We start from the raw sequence: 21,744 nt of genomic DNA on the forward strand, positions 1-21,744 counted from the left end.
AACCAACAATCCACAGATGCATGGAGAACAGAATAGTGCAGCTGAGTAACTGCATGAAGAAATTAGGGCAAAATTTTCTTCTCATTTTTGTTCCCCTAGGCACAAAATTGGGCAATGAAATTTTTAAATCAGTTTTAGAATCTCACTAGGGCCTGGTCTACACTACGAGTTTAGGTCAACTTTAGCAGCGTTAAATCGAATTAAGCCTGGACACGTCCACACGACGAAGCCCTTTCTTTCGACTTAAAGGGCCCTTTAAACCGGTTTCTTTACTCCACCTCCGACGAGGGGATTAGCGCTAAAATCGGCCTTTGTGGGTCGGATTTGGGGTAGTGTGGTCGGAATTCGACGTTATTGGCCTCCAGGAGCTATCCCACAGTGCTTCATTGTGACCGCTCTGGACAGCACTCTCAACTCAGATGCACTGACCAGGTAGACAGGAAAAGCCTCGTGAACTTTTGAATTTCATTTCCTGTTTGCCCAACGTGGAGAGCACAGGTGACCACGCAGAGCTCATCAGCACAGGTAACCATGATGGAGTCCCAGGATCGCAAAAGAGCTCCAGCATGGACAGAATGGGAGGTACGGGATCTGCTCGCCATATGGGGAAATGAATCAGTGCTTGCTGAACTCCGTAGCAGTAAACGAAATGGCAAAATATTAGAAAAAGTCTCCAAGGCCATGAAGGACAGAGGCCATAACAGGGACGCACAGCAGTGCCGCGTGAAAATTAAGGAGCTAAAGCAAGCCTACCACAAAGCCAGAGAGGCAAACGGAAGGTCTGGGACAGAGCCACAAACATGCCGCTTCTACGCGGAGCTGCATGCCATTCTAGGGGGTGCAGCCACCACTACCCCAACCGTGTGCTTTGACTCCGTCAATGGAGAAACACGCAACAGGGAAGCGGGTTCGGGGTACGCGGAAGATGATGATGATGATGAAGACAATGAAGATAGCTCACAGCAAGGAAGCGGAGAAACCGGTTTCCCCAACAGCCAGGATATGTTTATCACCCTGGACCTGAAACCAATAACCCCCGAACTCACCCAAGGCGTGCTCCCAGACCCTGAGGGCACACAAGGGACCTCTGGTGAGTGTACCTTTGTAAATATTACACATGGTTTAAAAGCAAGCGTGTTTAATGATTAATGATTCATTTGCCCTGGCAATCGCGGCCAGTACAGCTACTGGAAAAGTCTGTTAACGTGTATGGGGATGGAGCGGAAATCCTCCAGGGACATCTCCAGAAAGCTCTCCTTCATGTACTCCCAAAGCCTTTGCAAAAGGTTTCTGGGGAGGGCTGCCTTATCCCGTCCGCCATGGTAGGACACTTTACCACGCCAGGCCAGTAGCACGTAGTCTGGAATCATTGCATAACAAAGCATGACAGCGTATGGTCCCGGTGTTTGCTGGCATGCAGACTACATCCATTCCTTATCTCTCTTTGTTATCCTCAGGAGAGTGATATCATTCACGGTCACCTGGTTGAAATGGGGTGATTTTATTACGGGGACATTCAGAGGTGCCCGTTCCTGCTCGGCTGAACAGAAATGTTCCCCGGTGTTAGCCACGCGGTGGGGGGAGGGGTGAAATGATCATCCCAGAGAATTGTGGGGCGGGAGGGGGAGGGGTAGTTGGGTTTGTGCTGCATGTTAACCCGGAAACCCCAGCCCCTCCTTTTACATTGCAAACCCACTTTAAATGGCCAACCCAATGGGTCCTTGGTATGGGAAATGAGGGTGCTGCTGTTTGAAACCATTCCCACATGTTATGAAGGTTAAAAAAGCCAAAAGACTGTGGCTTACCATGGCTGCCTGCAAGCCGAATTCTGTTGCCTGGCACTGCGTGAGTGATCTCTCACACCAAACCGGCAGGCCCTCAATATAAGAGGAAAAATGCGACCTTGTAACGAAAGCACATGTGCTGTGTAATGTGAACAGCAATATTTAACGTGAAAGAGTGTACCCATTGTTCTCTAAAATGTGTCTTTTTTAACCACCTCTCCCTTCTCCTCCACCAGCTGCAAATGTTTCTCCTTCGCAGAGGCTAGCGAAGATTAGAAGGAGAAAACGGCGGACTCGGGATGATATGTTCACGGAGCTCCAGATGTCCTCCCCCCGCTGAAAGAGCACAGCAGAATGCGTGGAGGCAGTCAATGTCAGAGTGCAAAAAAGCACAATATGAACGAGAGGAGAGGTGGCGGGATGAATCGCGGGCTGAACAGAGCAAGTGACGGGCGCTTGGCAGAAAATAGCGTACTACGACTGCTAGCCATCATCGTCAAGACGGTTCAATAGGCCAGGAGACAAAACATGTCTGCCCAGGTTCCTCTGATTGAACTCACTGAGGAATACGACGATGACGGATACCAGTCGTAATACACCATCCACTGCCAAAAGGCAAGGGGCTGCTGCTCTGTAGCAATGCAGCCCCACGTCTGCCAGCACCCAGATAGCCGATGACGGCTACCAGTCATACTGCACCGTCTACTGCCAAAAGGCAATTAGCTGCTGCTGTGTAGCAATGCAGTACCACGTCTGCCGGCACCCAGATGACATATGGTGACGGTGAGCTGAGCTGAGCGGGCTCCATGCTTGCCGTGGTATGTTGTCTGCACAGGTAACCCAGGTAAAAAGGTGCGAATCAATTGTCTGCCGTTGCTCTGATGGAGGGGGAGGGGCCTGACGACATGTACCCAGAACCCCCCACGACACTGTTTTGCATCATCAGGCATTGGGATCTTAACCCAGAATTCCAATGGGCGGCGGAGACTGCGGGAACTGTGGGATAGCTACCCACAGTGCAACGCTCCGGAAGTCGACGCTAGCCTCGGTACTGTGGACGCGGTCCGCCGACTTCATGCACTTAGAGCATTTTATGTGGGGACACACACAATCGACTGTATAAAACCGATATCTATAAAACCGGCTTCTATAAATTCAACCTAATTTCATAGTGTAGACATACCCTAAGACATGCCAGACAATCCAATTGTGCTGATTAACAAGTCTCAAGTGAAAGACAGCAATTTGATTCACCTCGTGCCTCACTTCACACGCAAGCACTCATTTATATGACGCTATCACTCAGTATGCTTTTGCATGGTTTTTTTTAAACTTAGGAAAAAACATAAGTGGGGGCTTTTAAAAATTAACATTTTTAAAGGCGAAATCTATAAATTCAGCAAGTATATACTAGGTACAAATAGGCATCGTTGGTAATATGAATTAGTTTATAAGGATCCTCTTTAGTGTTTTCCTTTATTATTCCTGATTGACCTCTCTTGTGGTAAAATCATTGGGATGGGATCCATTGAAAGGAAATCTCTGTGGAGTTCTCATAGTGTTTCCTCCAATATTTTTCCCTATCTGTGGGAAGGGGAGAGGGTTTAGTTTCCCCCAAACCCTGGCACACAAACAATGGATCCAGTCCACAAACCTTATGGATCTCTGAGATCTGCTGGAGATTGAGGAGACACTGCTCAGGCTCTAGGGTCCCTGTGGCTCATCCTGGCAGTGTGGCTCCAATGGTTTGGTTTTACTAACAATCAACTACAAATACCAGCTTGTGTTTCCAACATAAAATATGGTGCTCTGGCAGGTGGCAACATCTCTCCAAAAATTTATATGCATAAAAGATATTGTTGGAAATTTCCCCCTCCTCACTACCACAGGTAATATAAATGTATAAATACTGAAGAAACAGAATAATATTTCATGAGATATTTATAGTACTTTTGTGCACAGCTGTTGATTTATATAAGTGGGCTTTACTCTGCTATACAGAATGATTAATATAGCAGCCCCCCCCCCCCCCCCCCAAAAAAAAGGTAAAAGTAGGTCAGTGATATGGAACAATGGCTTCTTCAACTCTTCCTTTCTTCTCCTTTTCCTGCCTCAAGCCACAAGAGTGGTGATCATTCTTCAAATTTTAGAGCACAAAATAAGTTATCTAAATAACATAAGCAAAACTATTAGGCCACACTCTGCTCTTAATCTTTGCACCAAATTTCCATGACATCTATGGAAATTTTACAGGCAGCACAATCTAGAATAAGAGCTATGGTAAATAATAGCTTTTAGGATTCTCCATTCCACAAATACCACAAGAGTAAGAGAGACAGTAAATGTTAACATTTTATTTGCTTTAAACATATAAAGGTTATAAAATTCTTTTAGAGCCATCTTGTGAGGAAAATAAATCATTTCAAACAATACATTTACTGTAATTAGTTTTATACCCAAAAGATCAGTGTTCAATATTTTGTTTCATCTACTTAAAAACAAACAAAAAAAACACCTTAAAGGTTCTAAAGTTACATTCTTGTTGTAAACATTATGTAACATTTTTTAACCCATTTGAACATGAAGAAGGTGCCTTCAAGAGGAACAATCGTGTTAAAGTTCCAGCTACAAAATATATAGCAACAAGTTGCAGATGTCCCTTTTTAAATTACGCTTTTAGGCTAGATTCCAATCAAATTCCAACATCAGTGCTGCAGAAGTCTACAACAGACTAGAAAAGTTGATTATTTTTTTCAGGGCTTGCTTGGCTTAATGCAGAAACCAGATGGAGTTTATTAAATCTAGTCATACAAGGATTAAAAAAATCCAAGGACATTTCTAGAAATAATTAGCCTTTAGTAATTGAAACTGAAAGCGTTTAAGATTTGTTTTTCAATTTTAAATGCTAGTAGTCTCCCACTAGTTGTGAATTACTATAAACCAATCTTTTAGATCATCTCATTAACAAATTGACAGATTTCTTTATAATTTTGAAAGGGGCAGTGACCCAATGATTGCTTCCTGGAACCTGTAGTTGAAGTACAGAACATTAAAACAGGATTAGGGAGTCAAAAGTCTGGAATAATCAACATAGTCCACTTCAGCCACCCAAAATAATTAAGCCTAGATTGTTGCTTGAGCTACTTGGCTTGTTTACTGAATAAGCAAAGCATTTAGCTTTTATTCTAAAAGACAGACAGACAGACAGACAATGTAAACATGTAGTCCATCTATTTTATACTATTGAAATTCTCTATTAAAATAGTTTAATTTATGCACAAAGTTAAAGCATATTATCACATCACATTTACCTCGATCAATACAAAACTGAAGCAGAATATCACAGTACACTTTTACAAAGTGAACAATCAAGAGAGATTTCACAGAAATGTGCACTTTTTGGAGAAGTGTAACAATCAGTGGATACAGTACAGACTAACAGGCACCTCTGTTAAGTTTTTTTTAAATAAATAATAGAACGTCTGACAATAAAAGCATCTCATGGTACTCAATGTCTTTGACAGCTGTGATTAAACAGAACACACTGGCACCCAGACAAATATTTCTAAGGCAAGCACAAATACGCCAATTTTTAGTTTTATATTTCTACTGAAGCTGGTGTGAGAGCGTGCACGCATGTCTGTTTACAACTTTAGTTCTGCCTTAAAGATGACAATGTGCTGCTCTTTCAAAAAGCCCTCTTTATACTTTGGAAAGGAGCCCTGACTCTGGAGCACTTGCCTTAATGATGTTTTGAATTTCTTTGAATTTTGGATGATCTTTATCAGCTACCAGCTGCAGCAAGATGGCCTCACTAGTGGTAACTATTATTCCAGTGCGAGCAAGACGCTAAAAGAGAAAAGAACAGAGACAGAAAAAGGTGAGATCCTTGCAAGTGTGGATAAGCACATACAATATACCAAATGGAGAATACTATTAAAATATTCACTAAACAATAAAACCTGTGCTGTTTTGCCCCCAGTATTTATGGATGGGAAGGATAAAACCAGGAGGCTGGTGAGAATTAAGAGGGGTGGGGGAAGGAGAAAGTCAATACCATTTTATTATGGAATATTAGGGGGAAGGACAGTCTTGGATTAAAGCATTGTATTCAGAAGGGTTTCTTTCTCCAGTTCAGATCTTCTATGTGAATTTAAGCATGTTACTTCCCTCTATGTGAATGTTTCCCCATACATAAAGTGAGGATTATATGCCTTCCGACAACACAGCGGTTTTGAAAAGCTTATCTCATCCAGTTTTAAAAAATTTGAGATCCTCAGATAAAAGGTGCTATGTAGGTAAGACGCATTATTATAAAGAAAATAAGTTAGCTGCTACTGAAGATGAATTTCCTTTTTCAGAGGTTGTTAGATACTATCCAATACCCTGTTCATGAGATTGCTGGTTCCAGGGCACAGTATAGTCTCGTGAAAGTAAAAGAGAAAGACTCTTTTACAAGCCTTAGCTGTTGACTGTAATTCACTCACATTAGTCAGACAGCAATAATTTTTATTAACAATGCAAAGCTTATATTTAGCCTGTATTGTGAGCAATGGAGGAAAAAAGTACCCTAACCTATTATGAGGGGTTGGGATCTTTACCCCTTGGTAGCTAGATTAGGCAGTTGTGGGATAAGCATCCCTATATTCATATCCCCCACATTATTGTAGTAATCTTTGTATGAGGGAAATCACTATTTTTAGCTAAGCGTCATACCTTATGCAGTAAGCATGGAGTTTGTAAAACAATGGACAAATGCAGATTGTTTCCTTCAAGTTAATACTTTCTGCATGAGAACACGGCTGCAAGTTTTAATCTTAAATTGCAAAAAAGCAGTGCATTCTCCACATATATAACAACTTTAATCCACATGACGGTCACACATTTTAAATTAAACAGAATATGCATAGCACAGTTAAAGATTTTAAAATACATTACTGGTAATGTTTGGTAGAGTATTTCTCATGGAAATGTTCAGTATCTAACAACAACAGATACATTTTCTCTGGGTCATATACTTAAACAGATACAAGCAGCAAATGAAATAGCAGAATTTAAGCGCCAAACAGGTAGACTTGAGGCTCCAATTGAAATTCCCAAAATGATTATCAGAGCACTAACTAGTAGGAAAAAGTTACAAATGGGAGCTGGAATGGAATGAAAACTGGCTAGGGAAAAAGAGAAGACTCACTCACACTTAAAAGAAAAAACAAAAATCCTTATCCAAAAAATGCAAATGATAAAACACTACCAGAACTACATTTCAGAAGTATAGCTGAAATCTGTGTTCATGTCAGTAATGCATGTGTCATTAAAACAGAATAGCAACTGAGAGTGGGCTGTTAAAGAAATACATTTAAGAGAAGAAAATGCTGAGGGTAAAATTCACCTTGTGAAGAGTTGAGGCATAATGGTCACTATCTTGCGGGCTTAAAGGGTTCTGAAAGTAGCATATGCAAAGGTATATGCCTCTTCTCTATAATGGCTAGTAAAAGTGTAAATGACCTAACCATTAGCTTTGCAGATCGATTTTAGGAAACCATTAACCTCTTTAGCCCAAGAGGAGGAACTGTTTTTTCCATAGAATGGGCTATTAAATGTCTTGGGAAAAGACTTAGGACACGTCTACATGTATAGAGCTACAGTTTCGCTGCTGCAGCGTGTCTGGTGAAGACGCTGTATGCCAACAGGAGAGAGCTCTCCCATTGGCACGATAAAACCACTTCCACGAGCTCTCCCACTGACATAGCGCTGTCCACAGTGTCGCTTATGTTACTCAGGTGGTGGTTTATTCACACCCCGAACAACATACATTCTGCTGACATAAGCTGTAGTGTAGACATAGCCTTAGGGCTTGTACACACTACCACTTATGTTGGCAACTGAGGAAACTAACAGGAGGCTCAAGATAGCTTGTTAGCATTCAAAAATTTTGCTGCTTAACTGATTACTTATACTTGTTCAAGCATAACAAAAACCTAACTTATTGTAAAACAATTTTCTTTTAGAGCTTTCTTCATGATGACAAAAATATCTCAACATGCAGGACTGAATTCTAAATGGGGCTACATGTATTTGTATATATATGAGAAGTAACAACAAAAGAGGAGACCATGGAATAAAAGTGGTCTTCCTCAGTTCTAGCTACACTCAGGTTTCATGCAGGATTCTTCTTGGTCAGAATCTAAACATTACAGGGCAGTCACCATATATACCCCATCATGAGGAAGGAGTAATCTGCACAGAGTGGAGGAATGTAAACAGGGCTGAGGGCAGCAGAAAAAAAGGTTGACACTAACATTGGATAGAGTGAAGAACTATTCCTGTTTCATGCCAGAATGTGTCTCATTATACAGAGTACAATCATTCGATGTGTATATGGGTCTAATTTGAAAATTTTAAATGCACTGTACACCAATAATTTAGAATCAAATTGTATTAAAGTGTCTACATAATAGCTTGTAGTTCTATAGTACCCTCTACTAGAGGATCTCAAAGACTTGCAAGCATATCTGAAGCAACACATATTAATGAATTAAATCTACCACCTCCCCTATGGGATAGGTAACTTTAACCTATAAATCCAGTGAAAGAGGGAAAAAATTGAAGGCTTTAAATATTTCTTCCTATGGTGTATTTAGCCTAAACCAGGGGTTATCAATTTTTTTGAAATCATGGAACACATCAGTCCCATGATCATACAACATTCCTGTACATGCCTTCCTGTTTTCTGGTCCCCATTTCCCCAGCCATGGTCCCTGGGGGCAGCATTCAATTCCTCTCCCCTATAATATTAAGCAGCTGCCCTAATATAGGCTCTTCATTGCAAAAAGGAAACTAAAAGCTTGTAGAGGTGGCTGGAAGTGAAGAGGAGCCAGTAACATGTAACCTGTCAGCTCTCCACAAAGAACCAGCAAGTGCTTTCTGAACTACATTTTGAGAACTACTGACATTTACCCCAAACTCCTTAAAAAAAAAATAAAAAAAAGTTATCTAGAACCAATTAATTTGTCTGAAGTGCCCTTCTAGGAGTTTTGAGTGAGTGCAGCTATCTACTTTTTTTATAATTATAATGGATCCATTTTGACTGGACAAAATCCAAGACTTGTCCAGGGCAATTCAAAATCTATTACAATACACAGAACTGTGATTTGTGTGTGCACGCATGCGCACATGAAAGATGTGCTGTTTGTTCTAAGCAAATGTACAGCAACAGCAAAACCACCAAAATTTTGGTTCTTTTCTTACTAAACATATTAAGCAATAGTAATACTGTACTGCATTAGTTTCCAGGGGAGTCTGTGACTTATTTTTCTGACAGTAGTCCTTGTGCATCATATGCATTATGTGGCAGATTTCATTAAGCTCGCACATAATCAGAGTTACTGCATTTTTATCAAATGCTCAATACTGTTGACTTTCCTTAAGCTCTAAAGTTTTACTAGACATAGAAGGTGTGCAACTCCTTTTTTGATTCTATGTGACTGGCACAAAGTTATGGAATTATTGTTCATTTTAAGAGTTTAATTTTCAACTATTCTGCTAAAATCCAGAGCAAAAATTCCCATGTTTAGTGCAGATACAGTTCTCTTTTCCATCTTGGATTTTTAACACAACAATTAAGCTTGCAGGCTAGTTAGAGTGCTTGTTTTCCATAAAACCACCATGAAGTTGTGTATGAAATGCAGCTGCACTTTTAAAATTTTCTAGCTTTATGTATTGTCACTTTTGCAACATTTGTAGCATATTCAGTTGGACTACCAGAATTTTTCTAATTGTGATAATGAAACTTTTTTAAAATATGGAATTTAAAGCTTTTTAGCTCCTTAGAGGCAAATAGGAGTTTTACTGAATTTGCTGCTGCCCTTTTTTTTTTTTTTTTTTGGGCACATTAGAAGGCGCTTCAGAACTGAAACACACTTCAAAGTACAAAGCGGCAACAACAGTAGCATGCCGAGCAAAATACCATTCTGAACTATAAAAAGTTGTATAGTATTTTTATACAGTTTCATAGAGAATTCGGTCTTACAAGGTCACCCAAGGGGCCACGAAAAGTCAGTAGTTTGCAGAATGTCCAACATTTCATGAGAAGCTCCCAAATTCTGACCTGATGTTCCCAACCCAGTGCTCTGCATGTAGACACACGTCACCAAAATATTTAAGTTTTTAAAAAAATCCTGGCCCTTCTGTTGCTTGGTGACCTATTCTGTGGATGACTACATAACTAACACCTCTCACTGAGTTATTCACTTGCTGTAATGCTTGTGACTTTCTCAATGGTTTGTAACAATAAGAGAACCAAATATAGAACCAAGGTGTAGAAGAAAGTCTATCTAAATTATGCATGTTACCTCAAGAGCAAACATCCTGTCCATCATACTTCTTGATGAGGTGGCATCTGCTACAATGTGAACTTCCACACCTCTGCCAACCAATTCCAACGCTGTTTGCTGGATGCACACGTGAGTCTGTCAGAAAAATACCAGCATTATAAAAGTATTTACAGGATTACCTGGAACTACTGTACAAGATTAAATTAGGGATCAATCCTATAATTTTCCTAAACATTAAATTACTAATTAATTCAATGGGAGTTTTGAATGCAAACTGCATAATTACAAAATCTGACCTTGTAAACTCAATTTATAAGTATCTAAGTATCTTACAAGATTATCCGCTCTGAACAACTGAAATGATCACAAACAATTTAACCTTTAAGTGGTATCTGGACTATTACACAGCTTTGCGTAGACATCAATATATAAACACATTTTGAACCATACTACAGTAATAATGCAGTACTATAACAAACAAGTACATACTTCTACTCCAAACAAGACAACACTGCGGACTCCAGGAATATCCGCTAAGGCAGCTTCTACTTCTGGCAATACCATAGAAAATTTTGTTTTTGGAAGCACAAGTTTAACTCCTGTTAAATCAATTTCTTGCACGGTGCTTCCAAGGCCTTTGGGATACTGTTCTGTCACAATGACTGGAATTCCTAAAATCCGTGCACCCTGGACCTGCAAGGAAAAACAAATCCACGAGAATAAAACAGTTATTTAAGCATGAGAGGGGTGAACGTATAGTATTTACATCTGGCCTCTATAAGACACCAGTAGTATCTGTGCATTGATGACAATTTGCAAAGATTTTTGTCGTTACTGCAGTGGGGGGGAGGGGAGAGGGAGAAAAATCAGTAAACCTACCAATCGTTGTCCTACACTGATGATATCACCAAAATATTTGATAGCAGGTCTGAATCTTTCTTGCATATCGCAACAGAAGAATACAGTGCTTGAAGGTGTCAGGTTGCCTAATGTAGTTATCTAAAAACAAAAATACAGATTTAACATCACAGTTTTAATTCAATTAAATTTTTAACTGATTATTAAAAAATAAGGAGATTTCTGGAATGGGAAATAGTTTTTAAAAACTCTGCCAAAGTGTGGGTTGAATGCATACTGAAGAACAACAAAATTAGAGGGGAAAGGATGTTTAAGGATTTTTTTTATTTTGTTCGTTTGTTTTTAAAACTAACATGTGGCAATCAATTAAATATTGACCCAGACATACAGCCGTGTTGCAGTAACCAACAGGAATCCACAGTTTTATCAAGTGAGAGATGCACTCAGGACAGTTTAAATACACAATGAGACTTGTATACTTTAAAATATAACTGCTAGTCACAGGATCTGACCTTTTGACAAAAATATATACAATTCTGCAACCACAACTAAAGGGACATTACTTCATTAAACTTCTCACAAAACTGTTTTACCTACTAATGTTAAAAATTAAAACTTAAAAGTAGTATAACTGAAAGTTTAAAATAAAATTCTCTTTCTATATACTTGGTATGTATTCATTTTCTTTGGTTCCACAGTATAGTGAATGTCTCCTGTTTGTGTGGTCCTTTCACCGTGATAGATCTATAGCGGGACTCCCCAGCATTGCTGCCATCAGCGGAGCTGAATACAAATAAAAATAATTTCCCAAGTTTCTCTTGTGTGGATTTTAGACTGAAAATAAATTAACTGAGGTTTTTCATGTATGTGAAAAAATCTAGACTATTAATGTTCACATAGATTTTGTATTTATTTTTAATGCAAATTTAAAAAAATCTTGCAGTGAAGTCTTCTAATGCGCAAGTCATCAACTATTTAAATATTACCTGGAAACTATACTCGTCAGATTGTTTGATAGTTCCTCATATACAAAAGGTTGATTTTAATATTTTCAAGGCTTAGGTGAGAAACCCAATTAATCAAAAAATGCAGTATACTTAGATATTGCAGTTTTCTGTATCTATTTCTCTCTTTCATTGTTTATTTTGGCTACTTTTATACCTTGTACCTTTCTAGTAAGATCATTTTTAAAGGTTTACTTCAATTGTGACTGCATATATTGTAGCAGGAATTGGTTCATTATTGCATGGCTGAACACAGGAGTTAAAAAGATTCAAAAGCTTTTTAAACAAACTCATTTATCTCATGTGCAATTGCCCATAATTTGGTTTTGCCTTTTCTTTTTTAAAAAGCTAAAAAGTTACATAAAAATATATTTCTTTATTGAGGTGCTAGTGCAGTAAAGAGTAAATGATAATACAAATGGAGAAGAAAAAGGTTCCTGTTCAGAAGAGCTGGGATTGACAAAAGTACAGATAAAGGATGAGGGGGGGAAAAAATGCCATGTGAAAGTAAAATGTTTGGAAAAGTTATTTGTTTTGTTACTTCCAAGATTTTTAAAAAATGTGTGTTTTTAAAAATTTTGTTTAAATTGTAATGCAAGCTCAATATAAAGATCATGAGGTAAAAACATAGAAGCAGTGTTCTTGAATCTGGAAGAGGGGAAAATGCCAGATAATAAAAATTCAAAGGTGACCTGTGTTTGGGTCCCAGACTACATAATGGTGCATCACTAATCTGTAGGAAACACCTTGTTCATGTTTGATATTTCATGCAGAATTCCATATTGTTTTAATTCCATGAACATGCTACACTCATTTAGGTAAATCTGTAACTTTAATTTTGAATTACACATAAAAGTCTACACTTTGACCCTGTGCAATAGAACTATTTTAGGTTTATTTTAAAGTAGTTTATAGTTGCGTAAGTAATTGTTCTGTGAATAGTGAAACATAGTTGGGCAACCTTTCATATAGTTTACTTTTGTAAAGATGAACAGCAAAGCAAAACCAAAACTTGTATGCATCCTTTTCTGCTTCTTTATGATTCTAAAAATTGCTTCAAGCTTTTTCTAAATATTTTTGTATTTCATCTTTCAAATATGAAATATCAAGACTGTTTGGTCCTCAATTCCTTCTCTTTGCTGGAGAATCTTGGCCAGATGTTTGTAAGAGGAATGGTGATGTTACTTGGGCAGCACCTCCGCTGCCAAGCTCATCATACCCTCACCCTCCCCAATTTTCTCCATAACAGGGGTAGATATACTGATTCTTAATGGTAATATTCTAAATGTATAATGATTCCCCAAAGTTGATTTAGAAACAGAATATATGGTGACCTTTGTGAAATTAATGTGTGGTGTTAGTGCAGTCCACAGTGACTGTAACACTTTATACAAATAGTAGTCTTACGGTATGTCTATGCTGCAATAAAATTCCCATGGTTGGCCTGAGATAGCCCTACCTGGCCTGGGTCAGCTGTTTTACTGCCGTGGAGACACACCCTCAGAGGCCAAAGCTTGAATGAATGTGAAAAACCAACTACTCTCTAATACTTAGGTCTTGTCTAGACTAGGATTTAAAGGTGTGTGTAACTTGATAATCTACATTTTAAATCATATTCTAGGCAGGGATCTAGAAGTGGCTATTCTAGATGGGCCAAGAGAGCTGCATCAGGTTACAGTGTCATGTGACATCAGGTCTTTTCAAGATCTTGCTGGGGACCACCTCCACCAAGAGAACAGCAAGGGCCTGATATTCCTAAAGGGGATCAGGGGAGGGAGATGGAATGAAGAATTAAAAAGGTTCATTGGTTTATTTTGTTTGGCATTTTTTTCCTTTCAGTTCAGCTTTTAAAATAGTATGTTTTATCAGCACTAAAATACAACAGTATGGCGGCTGGAGCCTTCAAACAACTGAACATGTATTTCATGATTAGCAGCAGTGTAAGTTTGGCCACATTGTATTGGAATGCAGAGTTGGAAGGACCACCCCTAGGAGCAAGATGATAGCTTGTTTTACATGTCAATTTACTCTTTGTCCTCTGAGGCTTTTAATAGCACCAGTAGTGTAATGGACACTAAGGGCTGCACTAAGGTTAATTTCACATAGGTCACTATAATGATGAGTTTTTAAGACTATTTTTGAGGTACTGTAAAGCACTGTGATGTACAGAGTTCTTGATTGGGTGATGGAAGAGAATAATGTTACAAAATAATGGTTTCTACATAAATGTCAAGGCAAAAACCAAAACATTTTTGCCAGCAGAAGACATTACTCTTGTGACAATATTCTGTTATAAATACTTTGTTTCTGTTATTACCATTTATAAAACTGGAAAGTCAAACATCCAAAAGCCAGGAAATGCAGAATGAAGGTTGCTTGTGCATAGGCAGTATGATGCAGTCTTTAGCTGTATAGTCACACTATTTCACCTTCCAGGACGCCCACATCCATCAGTGCATATAATGGACAGTGCTCAGGGAATGAGGCAATTGTTCAAGATTTCATTTTATCCTCCTCATACAATGTGTGGTCCCAAGCTTTGATAACTGTACACCATGCAAATTCTTCACTGAATACAGAATTATTAATTTCCTCACAGGCTTTTCTATTATACTCACTATATAGAAACATTATTGAATTTACCTTGACAACTTCCCTGTGAAATAGGAAAGTAGAAGCTCCATTTCACAGACAGGGAATTGAAGCATAAAAATTGAAGCTGGCAGGGGGAGGGTTGGCAGAGCAGGCAGGGGCTCCCTACCCAGCTCCACATCCCTGCAGCTCCTAGGTGGCGGAGGGGCACAAGCACCAGCTGCCGCAGCTCCCATTGCCTGGGAACCGCAGCCAATGTGAGTTGCGGGGTGGGGCCTGTGGGTACAGGCAGCATGGAGGCCTCCCTCCAGCCCCTCTACCACCTAGGAGCTGCTGGGCCATGACAGTGAGAGCCCCCCACCCTGAGGTAAACGTCCCCCCACACTCCCAACCCCCTGCCCCTAGCCCTGAGCCCACACACCCAAACTGCTGTTGCTGACCCAGGGGCTGCCCGAGTCGGGCAGCCCGAGCCCGTACCACCCGCTGCAGAAGTCACGGAGGTCACAGAATCCACGACTTCCGTGACATACTTGCAGCCTTATGTACAACCACTGGCAGACAATTAAGAATTTGACTGGCTGACGCCCCATTTTGCACCAATGCAGCATGTCTACATTAGGAATTTACATCAGTGTATGTATACCAGTGTAAGTACACCAGTGCAAGTTTCCCTGATAGACATATCCTAATCTGAAGAGTGTAAAGTAGCTTTCAGAACAGAACATACAGAGACAAAATTAATGCAGAGTGAGTTTACAACCCTTCTGAACTTCGGAGGGATGTGGGAAGGAATTGAATATTTCAGTAAAAGAAACCATACAGTGTTGTCCCTTTTTGAGCATTAATTGGTATAGTAATCAAATTTCTCTTCCACTCCCCATGTCTAAATGTCTATCACAATTACAATGAGTTTATGGAAAGAGGTATCTGATTGGCTGATGATTAGGCTATGCATATGATAAAACTATACAAGTTAAGGAGTCAGCCATTTGTTGTTATTGGGGTTTTTCTAAAGTCATTTTATTAAAATAAAATATTAGGGAGGGTGGTTGCACTAGACCAGTGGTTCCCAAACTGGGGTTGGTAAAATGTTACAGGGGGTTCTCGGGAAAAAAATCCCTAATGGCGGCCAGAGCTGTCCCTAGGTACCCCGGGAAGCATGGGGCCAGCAGCCTAGAGCCCCTGGACTTCCAAGAGCTAAGCAGATCAGAGCAAGCCTATCTATCACACTGAGGAGATTGAAACGTCAAGACTCCTTATAAGAAATGGAAAGGGAGGTGGATATTTTTGGCTGTTTTTAAAATGAAATAGGCAGCTAGTATTGTTTTTAAAATTATTATGAAGAACAAGTTTAAGCTTTGTTGTAACGTGCGTTGTTTGCCTGGACTGCTCAAGACCTAAATGTTTGTGTGGGAGGAACTCTTTGAGTTGGCTTCTTAAACCCCTTCATGCTTTTCACATCTGATACTCCTTGATGAAACATAGGAGCCTTGTCTTATAACAGGCTTATTCAAAGCAATACAAGCTACAAAAGTGAGATCTTGGATGAGTATTGCTGTTTTCATAATGTAATAAAAAAAATACTATCATGATAAATAATAATTAATAAGAAATAGTGTGTAATAAGCATGTCACAAAAACAAATTTTATATTTCTGAGATCACTGCTTTTATAATTTATACTCAGGTAAAGGAGAAAATCCCTGGAAATATTTATTTTTAGGAGGGGGTTCGCAATACTTGACATTTTAGTGAAAGGGGTTCACAGGTTGTTAAAGTTTGGGAACCACTGCACTAGACACCTATCGCACTCATGCTGATGAGGGACTTTTTTCTTTGTCTTGTGTTTCCTAGTTAATCTGAAACATGTAACTGTGATTGTATTAGACCAGAGGTTCCCAACCTGTGTGATCTGAGAGCACTGGCTGGTGGTTCAAGCAGAATTGGCTGGTCACGTGGTGATGTTTCATTACCAGCTGCTAAATTACTTTCAGAAACAGCTAAGATACATTAAAGACTGCTCTAATTTTACCTTTTCATCTAAACAATTACATGAAAAACCTCAGAGATGTAATGGCATCACCAATAAGAGGGCAGGCTGCCCAGGAGACTGCTGCTGTACTAAAATGTGATCCACATTATGACAGCATTTGGAAAGTCTGTATTAGACTAAAACTGAGTAAGAAGTATATGAGGTTTAACAAGAATGTATTACCAGATATCACAATACTGACTCTTCAAGGTCAAGATAAAAATTATGGCCCAGTTCTTCAAAGAGATGTATGCAGGGATGTCAAGTTCAAGATAAAAGATATGGCCTGGCCCCACTAAGAAGTGGGTGTGGGGGATCCCACTGCAGTCAATGGTTTCAACACAGGGAGCAACCAGCAGAAGTCTTTGCAGAAGTGAGGCCTGTACTTGTGGGGGAGGGAGTCTTATCTGTGTCATTAATGCCACCTTAAATTATTTAAACAAATCTTAAAATCCTGTATTTTTCTTGTCACTATACAGCTGTCTATTTTGTCTAACTCAATTTGGACAGAAAGACCTCATTGGTCAGTTTCATGGAGAGGACCTCATCTTTTCATGTTTTCAACTCAGCAGTATAATGTCACTTTAAATTAACAATGGCTAGATGACTGCTCAAAATAGTTAAGACCAAAGCAGACTGTGAAGAACTTCAAAAAGATCTCACAAAACTAAGTGACTAGGCAACAAAATGGCAAATGAAATGTAATGTGGATAAATGTAAAGTAATGCACATTGGAAAAAATAACCCCAACTATACATACATGGGGGCTAATTTAGCGACAACTAATCAGGAAAGAGATCTTGGAGTCATCGTGGATAGTTCTCTGAAGACGTCTACACAGTGTGCAGTGGCAGTCAAAAAAGCAAACAGGATATTAGGAATCATTAAAAAAAGGATAGAGAATAAGACAGAGAATATATTATTGCCCTTATATAAATCGATGGTACACCCACATCTTGAATACTGGGTACAGATGTGGTCTCCTCATCTCAAAAAAGATACACTGGCATTAGAAAAAGTCCAGAAAGGGGCAACTAAAATGATTAGGGGTTTGGAATGGGTCCCATATGAGGAGAGATTAAAGAGGCTAGGACTTTTCAGCTTGGAAAAGAGGAGACTAAGGGTGGATATGATAGAGATATATAAAATCATGAGTGATGTGGAGAAAGTGAATAAGGAAAAGTTATTTACTTGTTCCCATAATATAAGAACTAGGGGCCACCAAATGAAATTAATGGGCAGCACGTTTAAAACAAATAAAAGGACGTTCTTCTTCATACAGCGCACAGTCAACGGTGGAACTCCTTGCCTGAGGAGGTTGTGAAGGCTAGGACTATAACAGATAAATTCATGGAGGTTAAGTCCATTAATGGCTATTAGCCAGGATGGGTAAGGAATGGTGTCCCCAGCCTCTGTTTGTCAGAGGGTGGAGATGGATGGCAGGAGAGAGATCACTTGATCATTACCTGTTCACTCCCTCTGGGGCACCTGACATTGGCCACTGTCGGTAGACAAGATACTGGGCTGAATGGACCTTTGGTCTGACCCAGTATGGTTGTTCTTATGACTGAAGTCTTTTTCTATCCCCAAACATACAGTAAATTTGGGGATGGAAAATAATTTAGAATTCTAGACATTCCTTCTATTAATGTTTGTTCCACATAGTATGTTTTCTTGCCTAGGTTTGACTATATCAAATGATGAGGTTTCCATCACTTCCTTGGGAGACTCGGTAAATCTAATTAGACAAAGAACAGATACTAAGAGGGGTCTTTGACACATGACTAAAGGAAATACCAAAAATACATAACATTCTGGGTGTAGGGAACAGTATTTACTAGGTAAAGCAGTGGTTCTCAACCAGGGGTATGTGTACCCCTGGGGATACATCAACTCATCTAGATATTTGCGTAGTTTTACAGCAGGCTACATAAAATAGCATTAGCAAAGTCAGTACAAACTAAAATTTCATACAGACAATGACTTGTTTATATTGCTCTATATACTATACACTGAAATGCAAGTACAATATTTATATTCCAACTCATTTATTTTATAATTATATGGTAAAAATAAGTAAGCCATTTTTCAGTAATAGTGTACCGTGACACTATTTGTATTTTTATGTCTGACTTTGTAAGCAAGTCGTCTTCAAGTGAGGTGAAATTTGGGGGTACGCAAGACAAATCAGACTCCTGATAGGGGTACAGTAATTTGGAAAGTTTGAGAGCCACTGCGGTAGAGGGAATCTGACCTGATAACCTGCTAGGGCACAGGACTCTATTATTAAGGCTAATTTATGAATAACATTCCAATAAGTATTGTCTGGTGATACAAAGAATAGCCGTATTCCAAATCATAAAAAATATTCATTTTTTACATTGTATTTCCAACTCATCCAGAATTTCTGCCTGACAGAGGAAAATTAATTGACTACAGCTAAAACCTGAACATTCCTCTCCATATAAAATTCACATTTTCATTATTGAAAAATAGCTGATGTTTTAAAACCCCCTAAACTGGAAAAAGGGAAAAGTAAGGCAATTTTGTTCTGAATGCAGTCATTACAGCACGACTGGCATAAATCTCTGTTATGAAAAACATGTACTATATCTGTCTAGCAGTCTGCCATGAAACCAGTGAGTTACTATCCTATAACTTATCAGAAGCAGGACTGAATATAAAACTGGGGACATGTAGTGCATGGTACAAAGCTCTGGCACAATAAAATTTGTAATTAAAGATTAATCTTTGTTTTCAATGTTGAACCCTGACCCCAACCTCAATTCCACCTTAGCACAAATTTAGTTGAAAGAAAGATTGCACAGGTTGTCTATTTCAAATGACAAATGTTTACTGTTTTATGTATTGTACCACCTTTGGGGAAAATATGGTCTGATTCATTAAATATAAAACCAAGATTCAAGGGTGGCTGTAAGATACATGTGTTTCTGTGAAGTGCATTAGGTTATGGGCTTAATAATATAAATGCATCAGTATAATATAAAATGTAGGTTTGCTGTATTGCTTCCTCATGGATTTAGATTTTGCCTAATCCCTTTTTTTACTCTGCACTGAAGTTTCCCTCAGACATTGCAAATCATTATTACAATTTAAAAGATTGTCAGGAAACATGGCACTCTCAGACACTGCTATGCAATCATTTTTATAACCTGTCTTCTCTATTATGTCATTTTTAAAACAAAGACATTTATTGCAACATGTGGAAGCTCAGATTTCTTGAGGATAACTATATTTGTCATTTAACTGTTTGGGCAACAATAAAAGTGATAAGAGCTAATAAATCATATTCCTAAACTCTGGTCATAACTATGGACATAGAATTCTATGTATGCATGTTAAGAGAAATTGGGATTATATTTCTTCAACGTTAATTTTCCAAAAGAAATTTTAGAGCAGGTTACATAAGAGGGGGTGGCTACAGGAGGGGGTTTCAACAGCGTATGTGGACTTTAGAGAGAAGCAGACAGTGGGTGTGAAAAGGGGTGTGTGCCTGAGAGAGAGGTGGTTGGCAGGAAGGGCATTGGAACAATTTTTATAGCGGGGGTGCTAAAAGCCATTGAACAAAACTGACGCTTGTATATAATGGAAACCACTTCAAGCCAGGAGGTGCTGCCACACCCCCAGCACCCCTAGTTCCAGCAATAGGGTGGTGGGGCTTTAAGGAGACCTGAAGCGCGCTGGGAAAGTCTTTAAAGGAATGGGGGTGAGGGGGAACCCAAAGCGGGGGCCCTGCAGGCTGAGAGATGCCGGGAGTGTATTCATGCAGACAGGGTGGGAGGCGTGCACCTCAGAGAATGACAGTGACCCCCGCGTGCTCCAGGGAGCCCGTAACTCCAAGCTAGACAGGCACAGAGAGGGCGGGAAGCTGTGGGACGGGAGCTGGCCCTGGCGGGGGTGGGTCTCACCTGTATCTGCAACGGCACCAGGCGCACTTTGCAGCGCTCGCTGACCACGAAGCCCTTGGGCAGGTCGATGTACTGGCTCCACTCCTCGGCGAAGAGCTGCACCACGAACTTGCGGTGCATGTCGAGCTGGTCCCCGTAGAGGCTCAGGAACTTCTGGATCAGCAGCTCGTAGCCGGCGCCGTGCGGCACTGTCGAGGGCCGGGCGAAGACCGAGAAGCAAAAGAGCACGGGCACCGAGCCGCCGCCGGGCCCGGCCGGGCAGCAGCCCCCGCCACCCGCGGGAGGAGCAGCCGCCGCCGCCGCCATGTTCAGGGGCAGCCGCTCAGGCGCCTCCCTGCGGCCCAAGCCGCCGCTACTGCTGCTCCGCCAGCCGCTCCCGCCCCCCAGGCAGACGGGCGGCCCCCAGTCCCGGCTCCTGCTCCGCCTCCTCACCATGAGGCCCGGCCCTGGTGCCCCGCTCCCAGCCAAGCTGCGTCTACCCCGGCCCTAGGGCCCTTCACCCTCAGCCCGCTCGCTCCCAGCCTGCTAGGAGGAGCCGAGGCCCGTCTGGCTTGGCCGCGACGCCCAGCTGCTGAGACTGGCCTACCGCTGCACGGCCCCCGAGCCTGCGAGAGGCTCCCCTGGGGCAGAGCCTGCGGCGGCGCCGCACTCGCCTCAGCTGGGCTGCCCCAGCATCCATGCCGCGGTCCCGGACGCGAGTGCAGCACCGGGCCCCACCATTAGCCCGGAGGGGGCCGGGCTCTGTGAGGCAGCCGCAGCACAGCGGCTCCTGTCACCCTTCCCGTGGGGCGCCTTAGCCAGGCACACTACATTGGTGGTTGTTAAAGACCCAGTAACCAGAGGGGATGTTCCTGGCTCTCGGGCTGCCGCTGAGAAGGATGGATGCTCCTTACCAGTTAGCCATAGGCGCTGTTAAAAGACTAATCTGGAATTGCTGCCAGCACTGACTGCCCTGTGCTTGTACAGTTGCCAACTTTCACACCGTAAATAAGCACAACAACTTTTACAATAAGCCAAAAAACAAGGCCAAAACAAGCCAATCTCTAAGAACCCCAACACTAAGTGACTAGATCCCTAGGGTCTGCAGTCTGGGACTGTGGTGGGCCCACTGTGCATCGCTGACTCTTTACCCCCTTTGTCCCTGCTTGCCGGGAGCAGATGAAAGAAAAGAAGCTACAAGCCAAAACTAGCAACTCACAAGTCAATTAAGCCA

The 21,744-nt window shown here is 40.8% G+C and overlaps 1 protein-coding gene across 1 annotated transcript; it reads right to left on the reverse strand.

Annotated features, from left to right (window-relative positions):
• Nucleotides 1–4,312: 4,312 nt before the first annotated feature.
• Nucleotides 4,313–20,837, reverse strand: ISOC1 (isochorismatase domain containing 1). The gene is made up of 5 exons (XM_024193354.2): nt 20,532–20,837; nt 10,997–11,116; nt 10,607–10,810; nt 10,136–10,252; nt 4,313–5,633 (listed from the first exon to the last, which is right to left on the reverse strand). The coding sequence occupies exons 1-5, from the start codon at nt 20,835–20,837 to the stop codon at nt 5,487–5,489; spliced, it is 894 nt and encodes a 297-aa protein (XP_024049122.2). The 3' UTR covers nt 4,313–5,486.
• Between the last annotated feature and the right edge of the window lie 907 nt (nt 20,838–21,744).

This window comes from Terrapene carolina, unplaced genomic scaffold (assembly GCF_002925995.2).
Source record: "Terrapene carolina triunguis isolate 2854851 unplaced genomic scaffold, T_m_triunguis-2.0 Scaffold113, whole genome shotgun sequence".
In the NCBI taxonomy this organism is placed as follows: domain Eukaryota; kingdom Metazoa; phylum Chordata; order Testudines; family Emydidae; genus Terrapene; species Terrapene triunguis.